This window comes from Molossus molossus, unplaced genomic scaffold (genome assembly GCF_014108415.1).
Source record: "Molossus molossus isolate mMolMol1 unplaced genomic scaffold, mMolMol1.p scaffold_m16_p_33, whole genome shotgun sequence".
Taxonomy (NCBI): Eukaryota; Metazoa; Chordata; class Mammalia; order Chiroptera; family Molossidae; genus Molossus; species Molossus molossus.
The window spans coordinates 279,337-295,788 of NW_023425370.1; the positions used below are offsets into that span (position 1 = coordinate 279,337).

The following is a 16,452-nucleotide window of genomic DNA, read 5'->3' on the forward strand; positions in this document are numbered from 1 at the left end:
ATGAAGATTGTCTGGCTGGAGCCTGGGTGGCCACTGTCATTGGCCTGCCCCTTCTGGCCTTCGATTTCCACTGGGTGAATGGGGACCACTCCTCTGCAAACCTGCTCCTGGGAGGAGGCATGGTGCTGGCAGTGGCTGGTGACCACCTTGGTGTAGAGGGCCGTTCTGTGGCTGGTCAGGCGGTGGTGCTGGTGGTGGCAGTAACCATTCTCATTGTGGCTGTTTTCACGACCAACACTTACGGAATGTGGGGGGGCTTGATGCTGGGTGCTGCAGGCCTCCTGGGCAGGCTGGAGGAGGACAGACTGCTGTTGCTGCCGAAGGAAGACGTCTGTCGCTGGGTCCTGACCGCAGGCTGTTGGGCCTACCATCGGGCCTTGCACACACAGCGCCTGCAGTGGGAGTGATGTTTGGAGATGGCAAGGCAGGGCTTCTGCCCTGGTTACCACCTTCCCTCCTGGGGCCTTCTTCCTTAGGGATAGACTCTCCTTTCTCCTAAAGTGGGCTTGCTGCAGGATGACTGGTCAGGGCGGGGTCTGGTCACTGTTACTCCACTAGTGGAGTGTGGGGACCTGCCTGGACTAGAATGAAGGGGATGGGGTCCAGGCACATTTGGGGGCCTGATTCTGGGCAGGCCATGGTTGTGGATCCAGAGAGAGGCTTGATCTCCAATAAACCTTAGGGATTCAGCAGGAATAAGGAATCTGCCCATTCTTGAAAGGGATTGAGCTTTCTAAGGTTCCCAGATCAGCAACTGGATTCCCTGAACAAAGGAAGGGGATGCACTGGAAGCAGCCTGGGGCCTCACTCAGCCTGGTCTCCTGCTAGCCCCTGGACTGAGAAGACATAATCCTGGGAGCTTGCTCTCCTGAGACATGATGGGAGTGCTGAATACCCTTGCACAGCCTGACAGGTGGCCCTCTGGGGCAGTGACCTTCATGGGCTGGCTGCTGGCTGGGGTGGTGACAAGAGGTCTGTACCACAGCTGTTCCCAGAAACGCACATCCTCTCCCGGGGCTGACTTGACCTCTACCTGTTTGTCTTTCGGCCTATGCAAGGCGAGAGTCCTGATTTCCTAATACCCTCACTTTTATCAGTGGGCCCCTCTTCAGCCCATGGGTTAGGAAACGGGATTGGGCAGAGCAGTGAGTTAGATTCGGGTCTAGAGTGCTCCCTCCGGCTGTTCCTGCGCTTGCGTCCAGTGAAAGCACATCTGGTTTCACACAGGAGGGAGAGGGGTAGCCGCGGGGTTTTTTGGTCGGGTGAGCCAGACCAAAGCCCCGCACACGCAAGCTAGCTCAAGTGTCGGGGGGCAAAGATGGGGGCACGCCCCGAAGTAAGGTTTCAAAGCTGCCCTCCGCGTCCCCAGTGGCCCCCAGAGTGTGGGCCGCACCTTGGACCCACCGGGAGCGCGGCACCGGTTCCCGGTACCCCTAGGTGTGCCCTCCGCTGGTCTCCCTCGGCCCCGCCCCCTGGGTGCCCAGTTTCTGCAGGGGCGGGTCCTCGTGCGCCCATTGGCTCTGGCCGCCTCACCGTCTAGCTTCGAGCAGGGCTCCCATTGGTCCGTGGGTGTCACGTGACCGGGAGACCCAGGGGGCGGTGGCGGCGGTGGGGGCGAAGGAGCGCGCAGCAAAAACAAAGATGGCGGCCGCTCGGGGGTCGGTGGCCGCGGCGGCTGCGGGGCGACGCGCGGGCCGTACCCACTGAGGCAGCGGCGCAAGGAGCGGGGCTACTGGGTCGCAGCGGCGGCGAGAGGGCGGCGGCAGCGCGCGGCGCCCCTAACCTCCAGCCGCGGGAGCGTGCCTGCACCCGCCCGCCGGGCCGGCCGGCAGTGATGTCCGGCGCAGAGGAGGCCGGCGGAGGCGGTCCGGCTACGGGGTCTGCCAGCGCCGTGCCGGCCGGGGCCGGGCCCGGGGCGGCCGCGGGACCGGCGGCGGCGCTAGGCGAGGCGGCTGGGCCCGGACTCCCGGACGAGGCGGGCCTGGCCGGCGCCCGGCAGCTGCAGGAGGCAGCCGGCGACCCCGACGCGCCGCCCAAGAAGCGGCTGCGGGCAGCCGAGGCAGCCGAGGCGGCGGCGGCGGCGGGCAGCGGGAAGCTGGAGGAGCGGCTCTACTCGGTTCTGTGCTGCACCGTCTGCCTGGACCTGCCCAAGGCCTCCGTGTACCAGGTAGGGCCGCTGGCCCGACCCCCACCCGGCCGGCGCCCCGGGCACCACGTCTCCTCCGAAGCGAGGCCCGAGCCCCAGGGCCCAGCGGTCGGGACTCGGGCGCCTGTTCGCAAGCTCCTCATACTTCTCTTCTCAGGACTTTATTTCCTGCTCCGAACCCTCTCCTTTCTTTTCCCACTCCCCTTATTTCCCGATTCGAATCTTTCTCCCACCTAGACGTTTCTTCTGTTTTCAGCTTCCCCTTCTGCCCCTTCCCTCCTCACACTCCCCGGCCCGCCCTCTGAAGCTGACTCCAGAGAAAGCTGGTGACAGATGTCCACGCGACCCCTCACCCCACTTCAGAGTTTGTTGCCCGCATTCCTGAGCCCCCTGGGTTCAGGGAGCCCCTGGCTTTACTTTCTACGCAAGAGCTTCTTTTCTGTTCTTTTAGCAGTCACCCCTTGCCTCCAAACCTGTCCTCAGGCTTCTCCTGCACCCCTTCTCTTCCTGAGGGGAAGAATCCCCTTGGCCCCTTTTCTTTCTGGAAGAACACTGAAAAGAGAGGGATCGCCTCTTTACCCTTCCCCACCCTTGTTCATGGTCTGGATGAACCACCTCCATCAAGCCCCATAGTCTGGGTCCCTTCCCCAGTCTGGGTCCCTTCCTAGCCTGATCCTGTGCTTCTGAACATGCTATGCCCCAGGGTAGGCTCCCCAGCCAGCCCGCCTCACCCACACCAGTCCTGGCTTCCTAGGCTACCCATGCTCTAGGTCCTAGAGTCTAAGAGGTCTGTTCACTCTCCTTTCATGGTGACTGTTTTCAGACTCTTTGACCAGTTCAGGGCGGTTCTAGATGGTACCTAGCCCGGGTGGGCATGGGCATGTACCACATAGCAGCAGGGACCATAGTCTGTCCCCAGAGTTAGTGTATAGTATCCTGCCTTCTTTGTCTTTTTCAATCTCAATCCCCTTTCCCACCTGTCTGTTCCTTCCCCCCAGAGTCCCTGTGGGGAATGAAACAGGTTCATTGTCACTTTTCTTTGCACTACAGGAGCAGGGCTTAGCTGATAGGACCTTGTCCTCCTGCTTTTACTCAAACTGGAGGCCATGGGTGAGAGGGCCATTTTCGTAGTAAGCAGTGGGGGGCTAGTCTGGGTTGCCATTTCCCCAACCTCTGGATCTCAAATCCTTTTTGCTGTGCCTTGAGGTTGCTTAGGAGGACCCTGGCATGCCGGTGATGGAAAGAAAAGGCGCTGATGAGGATGTGGGTCCAGTTCTCAACCCACTCTCATGGGCTTTGGGAAGCACCTGGCCAGAGGCCCTAACTCAGGAATCCCACAGGCCTTGTGGCCTGGCGCCAGTTGAGGGAGCGCTTCACATAACCCCTCAATTTTGTGGATGCTTCTCAGGACTTGTCCTCTCTCTGGCCCCTTTTTCCTTGGCCAGGACTTTTTGATCCTCCCAGGTGGGAGACTTCCTTACTTGGACCTTGAGTGAGAACCCAGGATGCCAAACCAGTGGTGTGAGGCCCCAGGGAAATTTGGGGGTCTCCTCATCCCCTGTCCGGTGAGTGGGCTGGAATTGGACCTGGCATGATGACAGGCCACCTGGTTCTGGCTCCTGGTTCACTTAGCACAGAGAGCTGCAGCTCTGCCTGTGTCCAGAGCTGCTGGTGACCAGGCCTTTGAGCCTGACTGGTTCAAACCGGCCCACGCTGTGCTGGAGCTGAGTAACTATGATGGAGAATGAAGGTGCAGGGGCAGCACTGACTGTGGCCCTCCCCATGGCCTAGTGGGCTCTGCTCATGGCTTTCCTGCGAATATGCCCGTGGAGCAAGGAGAGCCCACTGACACTGAGCTCAGGCTCTGGCGCTGGCCCCCATGTAAGCCCCATTCTTCCCAGTGATACCTGGGCCTAAGTTGGGATGGTTTCCTTCTCATCTCTAGAGGCTTGGAGAAAGAAAGCCCCAGCACGTGGGATCAGTGGGAGAGCCCTTGGCACTACAAAGGCTGACTGGAGTCCTACCTGGTCAGAACTCACTCTAGCTGGTGGAGGATCTACCATGGGACCGAGCCTGGGCGTGCTTGCGCAGCAGGGCTCCTGCTGGAGCTGGGGTAGGAGGGGCCTGAGAGGTTTGGGTGAAAGAGGAAAGGCTTCTTGGTGGCTTGCTGCTGCGCGCAGCATCCCATTTCACTCCCATAGTGACCCTGGATGGGGACATTGAGCACAGATTGGCACTAAAGTTGAGTTTGATCATGCAAATATGTAGGTTCCACGTGCTGTCTTGAAACTGTCGGCTTCAGAGCCTTTTGCATGTCCATGGTCAAGGTCTATTGCTGGCCACCATGAATTGTTCTGGACTCAGTCCCTCCCCTTCTGGCCTTCTTTGGGGTGCCATGCTGACTGGCTGTCAGTGGTGGGTTGGTTTAGGCAACATTTGCCTGATCCCATCTGGACCCATGTCTCAGAATGGGCAGCAACCATACCACGCCTCTGAGAGCTGTCTCAGATGGTGTCTCTGTGCGCACCTGGCACTAGGGCTGTGGGGACAACATGGGCCTTGAGTTGGCTGGGTGCTCGGTAACTTGAGCTTGCTCTTTGGCCACCAGACCCTACCTCCGTTTCACTTGGGAAGCCTTGGTGGTGGCCCGAACTCCCCTCAGGCAGATATGGGTGGGCTTATCCACCTACACTCAAGTCTGAGTCCTCGGCCCTGCAGGGCAGGCTCTCCGGGCACATCATGCCACACATCTGGGTTGGAAGACTTGCTCAGGTCTCAGACTACAGACAGCACTCAAGCAAATGGCTCTCCTTATGGCCTGCATTAGGTCAGGTCAGTGCCAGAGCAGGTACAGCCGGTGCTGGCTTTGATGTTCTTTGTGTGGGTGTTAGGTGTGCCTTTGGTGACTGGCCTGACCAGGTATGTGGCCACCTTCCAGAGTCCTAGGTAGGTGGGCACAGGCAGGTACCTAGGGTGGGGTCAAGAAGAGTACTGGAACTCCATGCAGAAGTGGGTGGCCCTCAGCTCTAGCTAGCATCTGCTCTGGATGCTGCCATGTGGTCAGAGCCATGGGACCCAGCCCCTCTGCCGAGGGAGTGCCTTCTTTGGGACAGATAGCCTCGGTGGTGCCTGGAGTGTGGCAGCCACAGTGTGATCCCTGATCTCCCTCTTGGGCTCTCTCCCTGCCCTTCACATGAGGCCCAATGCTTCCTCCACCTGGTCCTGACATCGGCTGAGACCCTGAACCTTGGAGTGGTGTCTGGAGGGAGGGGCTGCACAGCTCTTCCACTCCTCACTGGTTATCAGCCAAAAAAGCTCCCTGTGACCCATGGGGAATGGGCCTCTGGGATGTGGCCCCAACTGGCCCTCTGACCCTTGTGCCTACAGCTCTTGGTCTCAGACCCAGGCCTGCACCTGCAGCCTGTTCCTCCTTAGGCCCCTTCTACCTGGGTGCCTCCTCCTGCTAGTTCTCAGGCCCAGCTGAGCAGTGACCCCCTACTGTGACTCTCTTCTTGCTACAGGAGGCCTGGGGCACTTGCCACTGTCTGACTTGTGGGAAGATTGGGTACATCCTGCTGTGGCTCCCATCTCTAAGGTCTCTTGTCTTTGCCAGGACTCAGCTCAGGCACTGGCCCAAGGGGCCTGTTACCTGATGGGCAGTTACATTGGTAAAGGGCCCAGGAAGCAAGGGTAGCTCCTTCTCTGCCCAGGCGCCGGTGGGTGTGGTGCAGGCCTTGGGGAGCCTCCAGGTGCACCTTTTTAGCAGCTGTCTGTGGGTCTGGGGCTGTAGGCACCGTTCCAGGTGAATCCCAGTGGGTGTGCCCTCCTCCTTGGCTTGGGATCCTCCTTCCCAGCTCTCCGGCTGTGGCTGGCTTGTGCATTGAGTTGAGAGAGGTAGCAGAGGAGTTTTTAAAATATATCTGCTTAGGTATCCAAAGTCAGGGCAGAGAGAGGGGTTTCTGAACTATGGGTAGAAGAGAAGTGGTGTGTTTTATATTGTTTATCATGTGAGTTACCTTGTGGTCCAGGCAGCGCTTCAGTTCTGAGTCAAGAGTCTGACTCTCAGGTGGCATGACATCAGGAGCCCTTGACCCAGGACTTCAAACTGAAATGTGGCTTTCACAGAAACAACTCTGTGCCTCGGACACTGCATGGCTCCTCCCAGGCACCTTGATTGAAGAGGTGGATGATTCCTTGGGCAGAGCATGTGAGGTGTGGGGTACCTGAGGCCCTGCTGGGCGTGATGAGGGGTACCTCTAGCTGAGCTGAGTGGCATTTGTAGGTTTGGTGCCCTCAACTGTGGCTGCTCATGTGGGGCTGGGTTCAGAGCCTTTCTCTAGAGGAAAGTACTGTAGTGGGGGGGGGGGGGTTTGAGGGGAATATGTACTGCAGGCTTGAAAAAGTGCCTAAGAGGCTTATTGTTCACAGGTGTGGTTCCCAGAAGGGGGGTGGGGGGGGGCATTTTCTAAGACCTGCTTATGACCCAAGTCCCAGGGGTCAGGGCTCCTCCTAGAGTCCAGACAGTTCATTCAGCTCTCCCTTAGCCCAGGGAGAAGCTGGCCCAATGGAGGCCCCAGCTTGTGCCACCTGGTTGCACACGAGCTGCCTTTGGCCAGGCAGAGGGAGGGAGTGCAGAGTGATGTCGTAGGGGTGGGGGTGGGGATGAGGCCAGGGAGGGGCTTTTGCTGAAATCACAGGCCTGATCCTGGAGTCCATTCTGAGGTTCTGCAGGCAGGGGCCTTGTCAGGGGCCGGACTGACCATGTTGCAAGATGATCACTGTGGTATGTGTGTTCTGCGCCTGCCATATGCTGGGGGCCAAGCCCCACTGCCTCTTCAGCACATGACAAAGCTAGTCCTGCTTCGTGCCTTTTGTGCTTGAAGAAATGGCGGTCTAGAGAGGGAAGTGACCAACCTAAGAACGTACTGTTACTGACCTGTGGGACAGGGTCTAAGCCAGTGTCTATCCTTGGAGGGCCTGGAGTCCTATGATGTCGCCCTGAATTGTGGGGCCCCTCTTCCTTCCCTTCCCTGCCACCAGGGTCTTCCTTGCGGGTGGTGGGAAGGCAGCCTGTCCTGAGCACTGCAGGAGCTGCTCCTTGGGGCACCCAGGACCTTGGGGGCATGGCTATAGCATGTCAAGTGGGACACTCGGACCTCCCCTGACTGTTACTGTCCATTAGAGGCTTGGCATGTGGCCAGCACTGCAAATAGTCCTCTGGGGCCTGGCTTCTGGGGCAGGTGCAGCCCAGCCCAGCTGCTGCAGAGGCTGGGTCCATGCAACACGCTGACCTGCCTACAGAATTGGAGTCTTGCTCAGGAGGCTGAGGGAGTCCTGGATGATGAGCATGGTAATTACCCTGCTGTAGGTGTTGGTTGGGCCCGGGAAAGCCACCTGGTGTCCACTAGAGAGTATTCCTGTGACAGACAGGCTGGCTGCAAGTGAGTGTCAGCTTGTCCCTGGGCCAGGCAGCAACACTTGGAGCATCTTGCTGATACGCTGTGTTCCAACTCAGCTGAGCTGTCAGGGTGAAGGGGCAGTGACCCCACCTCTCCCCAGAGGAGCTGCCATATAACTTGAGCCTTGTTGGGTCTGGAGGCTCTGGTAGGAGGGGATGGGGGCCAGCCCAGGAGCTCCGGTATCTTACCGCCTCCTCCCTCCCAAGGATCAAAGGAGAGGCCTGTCTGGAGGAGTGGTGCTGGGAGGTAAGCAGTCACACACTTGGCTGCCTCAGGTGTGCCCCAGAAGCTCCCAGGATTTCATCCTGAGTCTCATCCTCAGGCCTGTACCCTGACTGGGACCCTCAGAGACAGAAGAGAAACCAGTTGGGAGGCGTGGGGGGCAGCATAGTGCTGTTCCCTCTGCTCAGGCCACTCAGGAGGCATCTAGACCTAGAGTGGTGTGGGCCCCAGGTGCGGGGTGTTTCTGTGTTGGTGTCCTGCCCGGCTTCACTGAGCATGATTCTTTGGGGCTTGGCCTGAAGTTGCCTCCCATTAGCAAGTGGTCAGTCGGTGTGTACCACTCCCCTCCCTGCCTCTGGAGGCTGCAGCAGCCCTCTGCCTGAGGCTTACAGCATGGCTCAGGCTCTGTTGGCTCAGGCCCTTGACAAGAGGAGGTGTAGCCTGACCCCTTGATGTCTGCGCCTCCCACGAGGTGGCAGCAGTCTCTAGCTTATGTCCCTTACTGTCCCCCGACTCACACCTTCTCTGGTTCTCCACTGACCCCTGGGGGTGGGCAGGACAAATTGCTTCTCCATCCTGCTCCTCCTATGGGAAGACCACAGTTCCTCCTGGCCAGCCCCTGACAGAGCTGCTCCTCTAAGACTGAGTCCAGCCAGCTCCCCATCATCTTACACATTCAGATTTTTGACCTGACTTAGAAATTGAGGTTTTAGTGCAGATAACCTGTGACATTTGTGTGGACATGGATTCTGTGAAGGAGGCCTTTGTCCCCAGACCCAACCCCCACTGTCGCTCCTCATCACTCACTGCTCCTCAGACCCCTGGAGCAATTGGATAGCTGCTGGTGTTTACCCAGGACCCCATGTGTGTGGGTGTGGTCTGGCAGTGTTCCTGTGGCCCAGTGGCTTTCTGGAGGTTTGTCACGTCTGGTACACCTAGGCCAGCTGCTGCCTGCACATTCACCCTTATAGCCTGCTAGCCTGAGGCATCCCCCAGTGCAGAGCTCAGCTGTGGTCCCCACACTCCCCACAACAACTCCTTGCAATGTTCCCTGTGCTCTGGGAGAACACCACACCTGTCCCTGCTCATCTATCCCTGTCCCTGCCCCAGGTCTTAGGAGCACTGTGTTTCCCCAAGAGGACACTCAGCTCAAGTCTTTTTTTTTTTTTTAAGTCTTCACCTGAGGATGTTTTTTTATTTATCTTCAGACAGAGTGTGAGGGGGAGAGAGAGACACACACATCAATTGGCTGCCTCCCTCATGACCCAGGCCAGGGCCGGGGACTGAACCACAGCCGAGGCACGCGCCCTTGACTGGAATCAAACCCGTAACTCCTCGGTCCGCGGGCTGGCACTCTAACTGCTGACCCAAACTGGCCAGGGCAAGTCTTTTAATTTTTACTTCTTGATTTTAGGGAGAGAAGAGGAGGAGAAAGAGAAACATTGATTTGTTGTGCCACTTGTTGATGCACTCATTGGTTGATTCTTGTATGTGCCCTGACCAGGGATCGAACCTGCAACCTTGGTGTATTGAGATGATGCTCTAACCTACCCATCCAGGGCTCAGCTGAAATCTTTATTTCTTGTACCTCTTTGGCTCCTGTGTTTGTCTCTCCTCCCCCCACAATGAACCTCTTTGGGACCAGCCCACAGTCCCCTGTGCTCTCGACAACACCAAGTGGGTGCTCAGGAGGTGTGTGTGGAAGTAGTGAGAGACCCATGATGGGAGTTGAGGGGGCAGGTTGCTGATAGGCAACATCTGGGCCTCGGACTTCAGGTTCAGAAAGGAAAGGGGGCCTGGCTCTTACTGACCCATGGCAAAAACATGTCCTGCCTGCCCTCACCCATTCCCACCTCCCCCTGGCATACACTTCCCATATGCCCTTGTCCCAGGCCACTTCTGCCTCCCCACCTGCAACAGCTCTGTGCCACCAGATCTTGGGAAGGCACCTTCAGGTAGCCACCCTCACTGGGTGAGTGGCAACTGCTTTCTCACCTGTGCTGCTCAAGGAGGTACAGAGGGGAGGGACCATGTCTCAGCCCCCAGCGTTAGTGGCTCTTCTGAAGGCCAGGGAGAGGGCACACCTGCCTTGGCACTGAGAGCAGCATCCGCTGCCCCCTCAAAGTCGCTGGCTCAGTACCGCTGCTGTGTTTCACCAAGAGCCCAAGTTCCTGTAGGCATCCTGAAATCAGGGCCTGTAGGGGACCCAGGATTGTCTCTGACCCCTGGTATAGGAAAAGGCCAGGCTCCCAGCCCCAGTGTGGCCAATCACTGCCAGCAAGCCTGCCTCAGTAAAGAGCTGTAACCTCTGCAAGCTGCCAGGGGCCACCCCGGAAGCACCCAGCTCACACGGGAGCCTAGCTGGCTGTGTCTTAGCAGGGCTCCAGGAAAGAGGCCTGCCCCGTGTGTGCTGAGCACCAGCACGTCGTGCCTCTGCTCACCGCAATCCCTCCTGCAGCACAAGCCCCTCAGGATGGCCTGGCCCTGGCTGGAGCTGGTGGGCAGCGCGTGCGTGTGTGCGAGTCCCACAGGTCTGTGAGCTTCATCTCCCTTTCCTTCTTCGCAGTGTACTAACGGTCACTTGATGTGCGCTGGCTGTTTTATCCACCTACTAGCAGATGCCCGGCTGAAGGAGGAACAGGCCACATGTCCCAACTGTCGTTGTGAGATCAGTAAGAGCCTCTGCTGCCGCAACCTGGCTGTGGAGAAAGCCGTGAGTGAGCTGCCCTCTGAATGTGGCTTCTGCCTGCGCCAGTTTCCCCGCTCCCTCCTGGAGAGGCACCAGAAGGAGGAGTGCCAAGACAGGTACCATGCTCTGGCTGGTCCTTGTTGCCCAGGCCTCAAGTTCTGCACACCTATCCCAGGGATGACCTTGCAGGGCTGGCCAGTGTGAAGCTGCTCAGGGTCCAGGCCCTGCCATGGGGTGGCTGTGGGGCCGCAGAGAGGGTGGGGGGCTTGGATCTGCACACGGTGGTGGTTTGGACATCACCTTCATTCTCCAGGGTGCTCTGGCTGTGTGGTAGCCTCTTAGAGGCTATCCTTGGCATCCCTGGGCCCAGGAGAGAGTGGCCAGCTCAGGAGCTCTGGGACCTCGGTATGAGGCTGCATTGGCACCCCAGCCCAGTCTCAGCCACTCCACAGTCCTTGGCTGCTGGGTCCAGGCCATGAGCCTCACCCATATGAAGCTGTGCAGGGTCCGGGACTGTGGTCAATAGCCGCTATTTCTAAGCAGGACAGAGACCCCACAGCAGTGGGTGTGGGTGGCTTGAGCTCACACAGCTCCTTCTCTCCATCTCTCACACTCTGGCTTCTTCCTGGGGCGCGGCACACACTGAGTGTATCCTTCAGAGAACAGCTTATGCGTGAGCTGGGCTGAGTGGAGGAGCGGGGCACAGGCCTTGACCACGGTGCCCCCTCCCAGGGTGACCCAGTGCAAGTACAAGCGAATTGGCTGTCCGTGGCACGGCCCCTTCCACGAGCTGACTGTGCATGAGGCCGCCTGTGCCCACCCCACCAAGACGGGCAATGAGCTGATGGAGATCCTGGACGAGATGGACCAGAGCCACCGCAAGGAGATGCAGCTCTACAACAGCATCTTTAGTCTGCTGAGCTTCGAGAAGATCGGCTACACAGGTGAGGCGCCCGCCGCCCACTGCGTGCCACAGAGCCTGGGGGCTAGCGGCTGGGAGCCTGGGGAACAGCGGGCTCTGGGCAGTGGGCACAACTCCTGGTGATAGGGAGGACACCTTGGGGGAGAAGATGGACCAGAGGCTGAGCGGGGGGGGGGGGGGGGGGGGCTCGGCAGGACCTCAGGGGCACCTGCATGGCTCTCACAGAGGACCCTCCCACCTGTCTTCCCCACCCCGGCCCTGCCACCTCAGCAAGGTGGTGTCCTCACTGCGTGGGGCCACACAGCCTTGCGAGAGTTGGGGGTCTGAGCTGAATGTGGGTGTGTCTTGGGGGACCAGGAACTGGTGGCCTGCCCTGCAGAGCCAGGGTCAAGAAGAACTCTCGTCATGTTGGGTCCTGCTTGTGGGTGTGAGGCTGCAGTGGCCACAGACTTCCTAAGGCCATCAAGAAGATGCTCAGGGCTTCAGAACAAGCTGAGGGTGCCCAGCTCAAAATGCAGAGCTGAGAGTGGATGCCCAGGGACAGGCAGGCTGGACGGCATCCAGGCCCACATCCAGACCCACTGGATCTCATGGGCTCTCCTGGCCACTGCCTTTGGACATGCTGGGAGCAGGCACCAGGCCAGAGCCTGGTCTAGACACAGAACAGCCAGAAGCACCTGCTGATGCTGGGGCCGCTCAGGGAGACTCCAACTCTCTACTGTCCAGAGCACCAAGGGCAGTTGCTGGCAGCCAGTCACACCATGCTGCGTGGACTGGGCCTGGCTCATGTGGGCCTGCACAGGCCAAGAGGCTGAGGGCCCCAGGGCCTGGTTAGTTGCAGCCTCAGTCTCCCTGGTGGGCACCGTGGCACAAACAGGCCAGGCCTCCGTGTCTGGGCAGGCCAAGGCGTCGTGACTTGGGCGGTGACAGGGCAGGGAGCCCATCCACGCAGGAAGGACTGGCCGCCTCCGTAGAGGGACAAGCCGGCCTTGGGCACGGGCTGTGCTGAGGACTGTGGCAGCAGAGCCCAGCGGTGGGCCACATGCCAGCGCTCGACTCTGGCCGGATGTCACACACCGGCCTGCCTGCCGGCTTTCTGGCAGCTCTGTATGGAACCAATAAAGTGCACTGTTCTCAGAACTGCATCCTGTCTGTGTGTCTGCTTACCCACGGCCCTGGGGTGGGTGGGGGGCCAGGAGGGAGGCCAGGGGTTGGGCTGGCCACCTGCCTCGCAGCCTCTGGACTCCCTGCAGCTAATGCGTGTCACTTCTTTCCCCAAGCCTCTGTGTGCCTCCATTTGCCATAATTGCCTTTGATTTGCCTTGTGACAAGTAGAGCACCTGTGTCCTTCTGGTAAGTTGCCTTCCTCCCTGGCTGAGCCTGTGTCCTCGGCTGGTCGGAAGGCGTCGCCTCCAGCCCGGCTCACCCTGACTGCCGGCTCTATCCGGCCTGTCTGTCTCCACAGAGGTCCAGTTCCGGCCGTACCGCACAGACGACTTCATCACACGCCTATACTACGAGACGCCAAGGTTCACGGTGCTGAACCAGACATGGGTCCTGAAGGCGCGCGTGAACGACTCAGAGCGCAACCCCAACCTGTCATGCAAGCGCACACTGTCCTTCCAGCTGCTCCTCAAGAGCAAGGTCACGGCGCCCCTGGAGTGCTCCTTCCTGCTGCTCAAGGGCCCCTATGACGACGTGAAGATCAGCCCCGTCATCTACCACTTTGTCTTCACCAATGAAAGCAATGAGACGGACTACGTGCCACTGCCCATCGTGGACTCCGTGGAGTGCAACAAGCTGCTGGCCGCCAAGAACATCAACCTTCGGCTCTTCCTGTTCCAGATCCAGAAATAGGAGCCCGCTGCGCTGCCCACACCCTGGCTGCAGCTTCACAGTGCTGTCTGACCATTTCAGCAAAGGAGGAGGGACAGACGTGAACTCTGGGAGAGTCTGCATGTGTGTGAAGGTGTGAGCGCTCACCACCTTGCCCGCCACCCTGCCTCTCTGTCCAGGGCACAGAGGCTGGTCCAGGGACACCGCGAAGCGAGCACAGCGACCTGCCGGCCTCTGTCACTCGGCAAGGCACCCTGCCTGCCCTGGGCCACACAGCTCCTGGGCCGAGCTCGGGGTGCTGGCTGCAGACGGCATATTTGATTGCAATTAAAAAGGCACCCTTGTTTCCTACTTTCTGTTTTGTTCGAGGGTAAGGTGTGGCTGTGATTAGACAGCAGGGGAGCTTTGATTGGCCTGGGGGTTGGAGCCCCCTTATCCCTCGGGGCGCCCCCTAGGAGACACTCCGAAATGCTGCCCCTTCCGGCTTGGGCCCCAGAGGGGCCAGTGGGCAGGGGTCTCACAGCAGCCTCAGTGCACCCCCAGCTGCTCCAGGGATGCAGGACTTGGCCATCTGGGCTCAACGGATGTTTCGGAATGCAGGGTGAAATTGTCTCCTCCCAGGAAATAAATGATTCTTTACAGGCTCATCTATAAGTTATGCAAATTAAGCGAGAGAGAATCCATTTTCTGTATTCAGCCTTGACAGTGCAGCATCCCCATTCTGTGAGGAAAGCTCGGGGGGGGCACTGGCGGTGGCCCAGCCTGGCTGGGTGAGGGTCCAAGTGGGCCAGCTGCCCCCATGCTCTCAGAGGCCATCTGCTGGTCCTGTGTCTGGGGCCCACTTTGGAGGTCAGCTCCTGGGCAGTGTGGTTTCCCACTGGATAGAGGCAGTCCCTTCCCAGACTCAACTTTGCTGCCCCCCACCCAGGTCCCATGACCCCGGCCCCAGAGAGTATGCCTGGTGTGTGGGCCTCAGGGTAAAAAGAACCCTGTCTGGAGGACCCTGGGACCCTCGGAGCTACTGGAGAGCTTCCCTCGCCCCTCCCTCCCCACCCTTTGCTTAGGAGATACGGCTCTTCTGTGATAGCTTTTCATTGCTTCAATACCAAAGAACCGTTTCCTTTGCCCCTAGCCAGGCCCACCCTGTGCCTCAGAGCAGCCCTATTGCTCTAGTCCTGCAGGGCTCATGGGCAGTGCAGTCACAGGCTGGCCTCTCTCGGGCTCCTCCCTCTCCTGGCCCTCTATTCGGTTCTCTTGCCAGGGTGGCTCCCTAACCTACTCTGAGGAGCCTGTTTGGCTTCCTGCTCCAAGCCCAGGGCATTGGGGCTCTTGGGGGGGGGGGGCGTCCCTCTCCTGCAGATGGCCTGGCCACTGAGGGAACCAGGAGGCACTGTGTGCTTGGTTTTCTGCCCTCTACAAAAAAAAGACCCCACAGTAGTCCCCACTCCACCACCCCCACCCCACTGATCTCAACTTGGGCACACCCTGGTGTGAGTCCCACTGCCTGCACAGAGAGTAACATTCAGGTAGATGCATGTCAGGTGTCCTGTGTGTAGAAGATTGTTCTGTGTCACTGCATCTTGGCCTTTTTTGGGGACCGACACCCTTTCAGTCGAGTTTCTGGATTTTCAAGTGCCCGTGTTGTGAGGGCATCCAGGCAGGGATGGGATTGCCTGACCCACTTGTGTCTGGGTGGCTTGTGTGAGAGATTGAGTCAGCAGAGGGCAGCCCCTGGTGGCTCTCCTGGGTAGCGCAGGGTGGGAGGCGGCAGATTTCTCTGCAGGTGAAGGAAAGGATGTGGTTGCCAGAGGGGACCGGACAGTCCTGGGGCCAACGGCCCTGTGTGTGCAGCAGGAGGGTCTGCCACATGTGTAAGTGGGACTGCACCCAGATGGCTCTCCCTGTAGGGGGCCTGGGTGTGTGTCTAGGGTGCCCAAGAGGACTGCTAATACATCCCAGCCCTGTAGTGGTCACCTTACAGATGGGGCAACCAGGAACCCTGGGGAATCTCGGCTGTCACAGACTTGTGACATCTCATTGGGCCATTGATTTATGGAGACACCAGTGGTCTTGATCCAGGACTCCCTGCTATCTTGGCATCCTGACCTGGAGCCGGTGGAGATGCCACCTTTGCAGATGTGTGGGAGGCCTGGGGGTGCAGACCAAGCCGGCCTTCTCCTTCTCATCCCCACTCCCTGTGAGCACTACATCCTCAGTTCACCCAAAGTGAGACATTTACAAAAATAATAAAAATAATTTTTTAAAGAGTGGAGTGAGAGGTGTTTTTACCACTGTTGGAAATGACTTACATGTCACTTTTGTGGTCTGAGTTCTCTTTGGCTATTTTCTGTATGTAACTATAGTTTTAAAAAAAAATCTAAACCACGTTTTGTCTGTGTTTCTTTATGAGAAGACAGCCTCATGGGTGGGCTTCCCTGGGCTCTGCTAGCCTCCCAGCCAGGGGTCAACTTCCGCCCCTGCTGGCCCCCAGTGTGTGGCCACCCACCCTAAACCTCCAGCTGCTGCACAGCACCACCTAGTATACACATCCCTGCCTAATCAGTGGGAAAACAGGCATAGAGCAGTTGGGTCCTTTCAGAAGGGGAATCAGGTCCCCAGGACCTGAGCTACCCTGAGAAGGTTGGCGTTGCATGGGGAGCCTAGTCACTGTCTTTCCAGCATCTCTGGGGAGTCTGCTTCCTGGACTTGGTCCCCCAAACCCAGGCCTGGCAGGGTTCCCAAAAGAGCAATGCACTCTTCAGGAGAAGCGGTGGGTCACCAGGTCTAACTTCCCACCTCCTGCAGCTCCTCAGGCTTGGCCTTGTCCCACCCCTGTGGCCAGGGCACTGCCCCTGGGCAGCCTTTCTTGGACCCAAGGATCCCTCTGTTCCCCACATCACTCCCTTCTTAATAGACCTTGTTGTCCATCCACTGACTGAGGCCTTTACCCCACTGGGTGTCTTTCAGTTTCCATGGAAAATAAAACACGTCCACAATGGCTGGTGTGGCTCAGTTAGTTGGGCGAATTCTTGTGCACTGGGGGGTTGCTGGTTCAATTCCCCATTAAGGTCACATGCCTGGGTGGCAGCTCAATCCTGCCCCCCACCCCTCGCCCCAGGGATTCAGCAGGAAGCAGCCAATCAAAGTTTTTCTTTCTCACATCCATGTTTCTCTTTCT

General features: G+C 58.7%; 1 protein-coding gene across 1 annotated transcript; it reads left to right on the forward strand.

The window, feature by feature from the left end:
• Positions 1 to 1,627: 1,627 nt before the first annotated feature.
• Positions 1,628 to 14,007, forward strand: LOC118643270 (cysteine and histidine-rich protein 1). Its single transcript, XM_036281236.1, has 4 exons — positions 1,628 to 2,167; positions 10,394 to 10,632; positions 11,249 to 11,460; positions 12,904 to 14,007. The coding sequence occupies exons 1-4, from the start codon at positions 1,835 to 1,837 to the stop codon at positions 13,293 to 13,295; spliced, it is 1,176 nt and encodes a 391-aa protein (XP_036137129.1). The 5' UTR covers positions 1,628 to 1,834; the 3' UTR covers positions 13,296 to 14,007.
• The last annotated feature ends 2,445 nt before the right edge of the window (positions 14,008 to 16,452 follow it).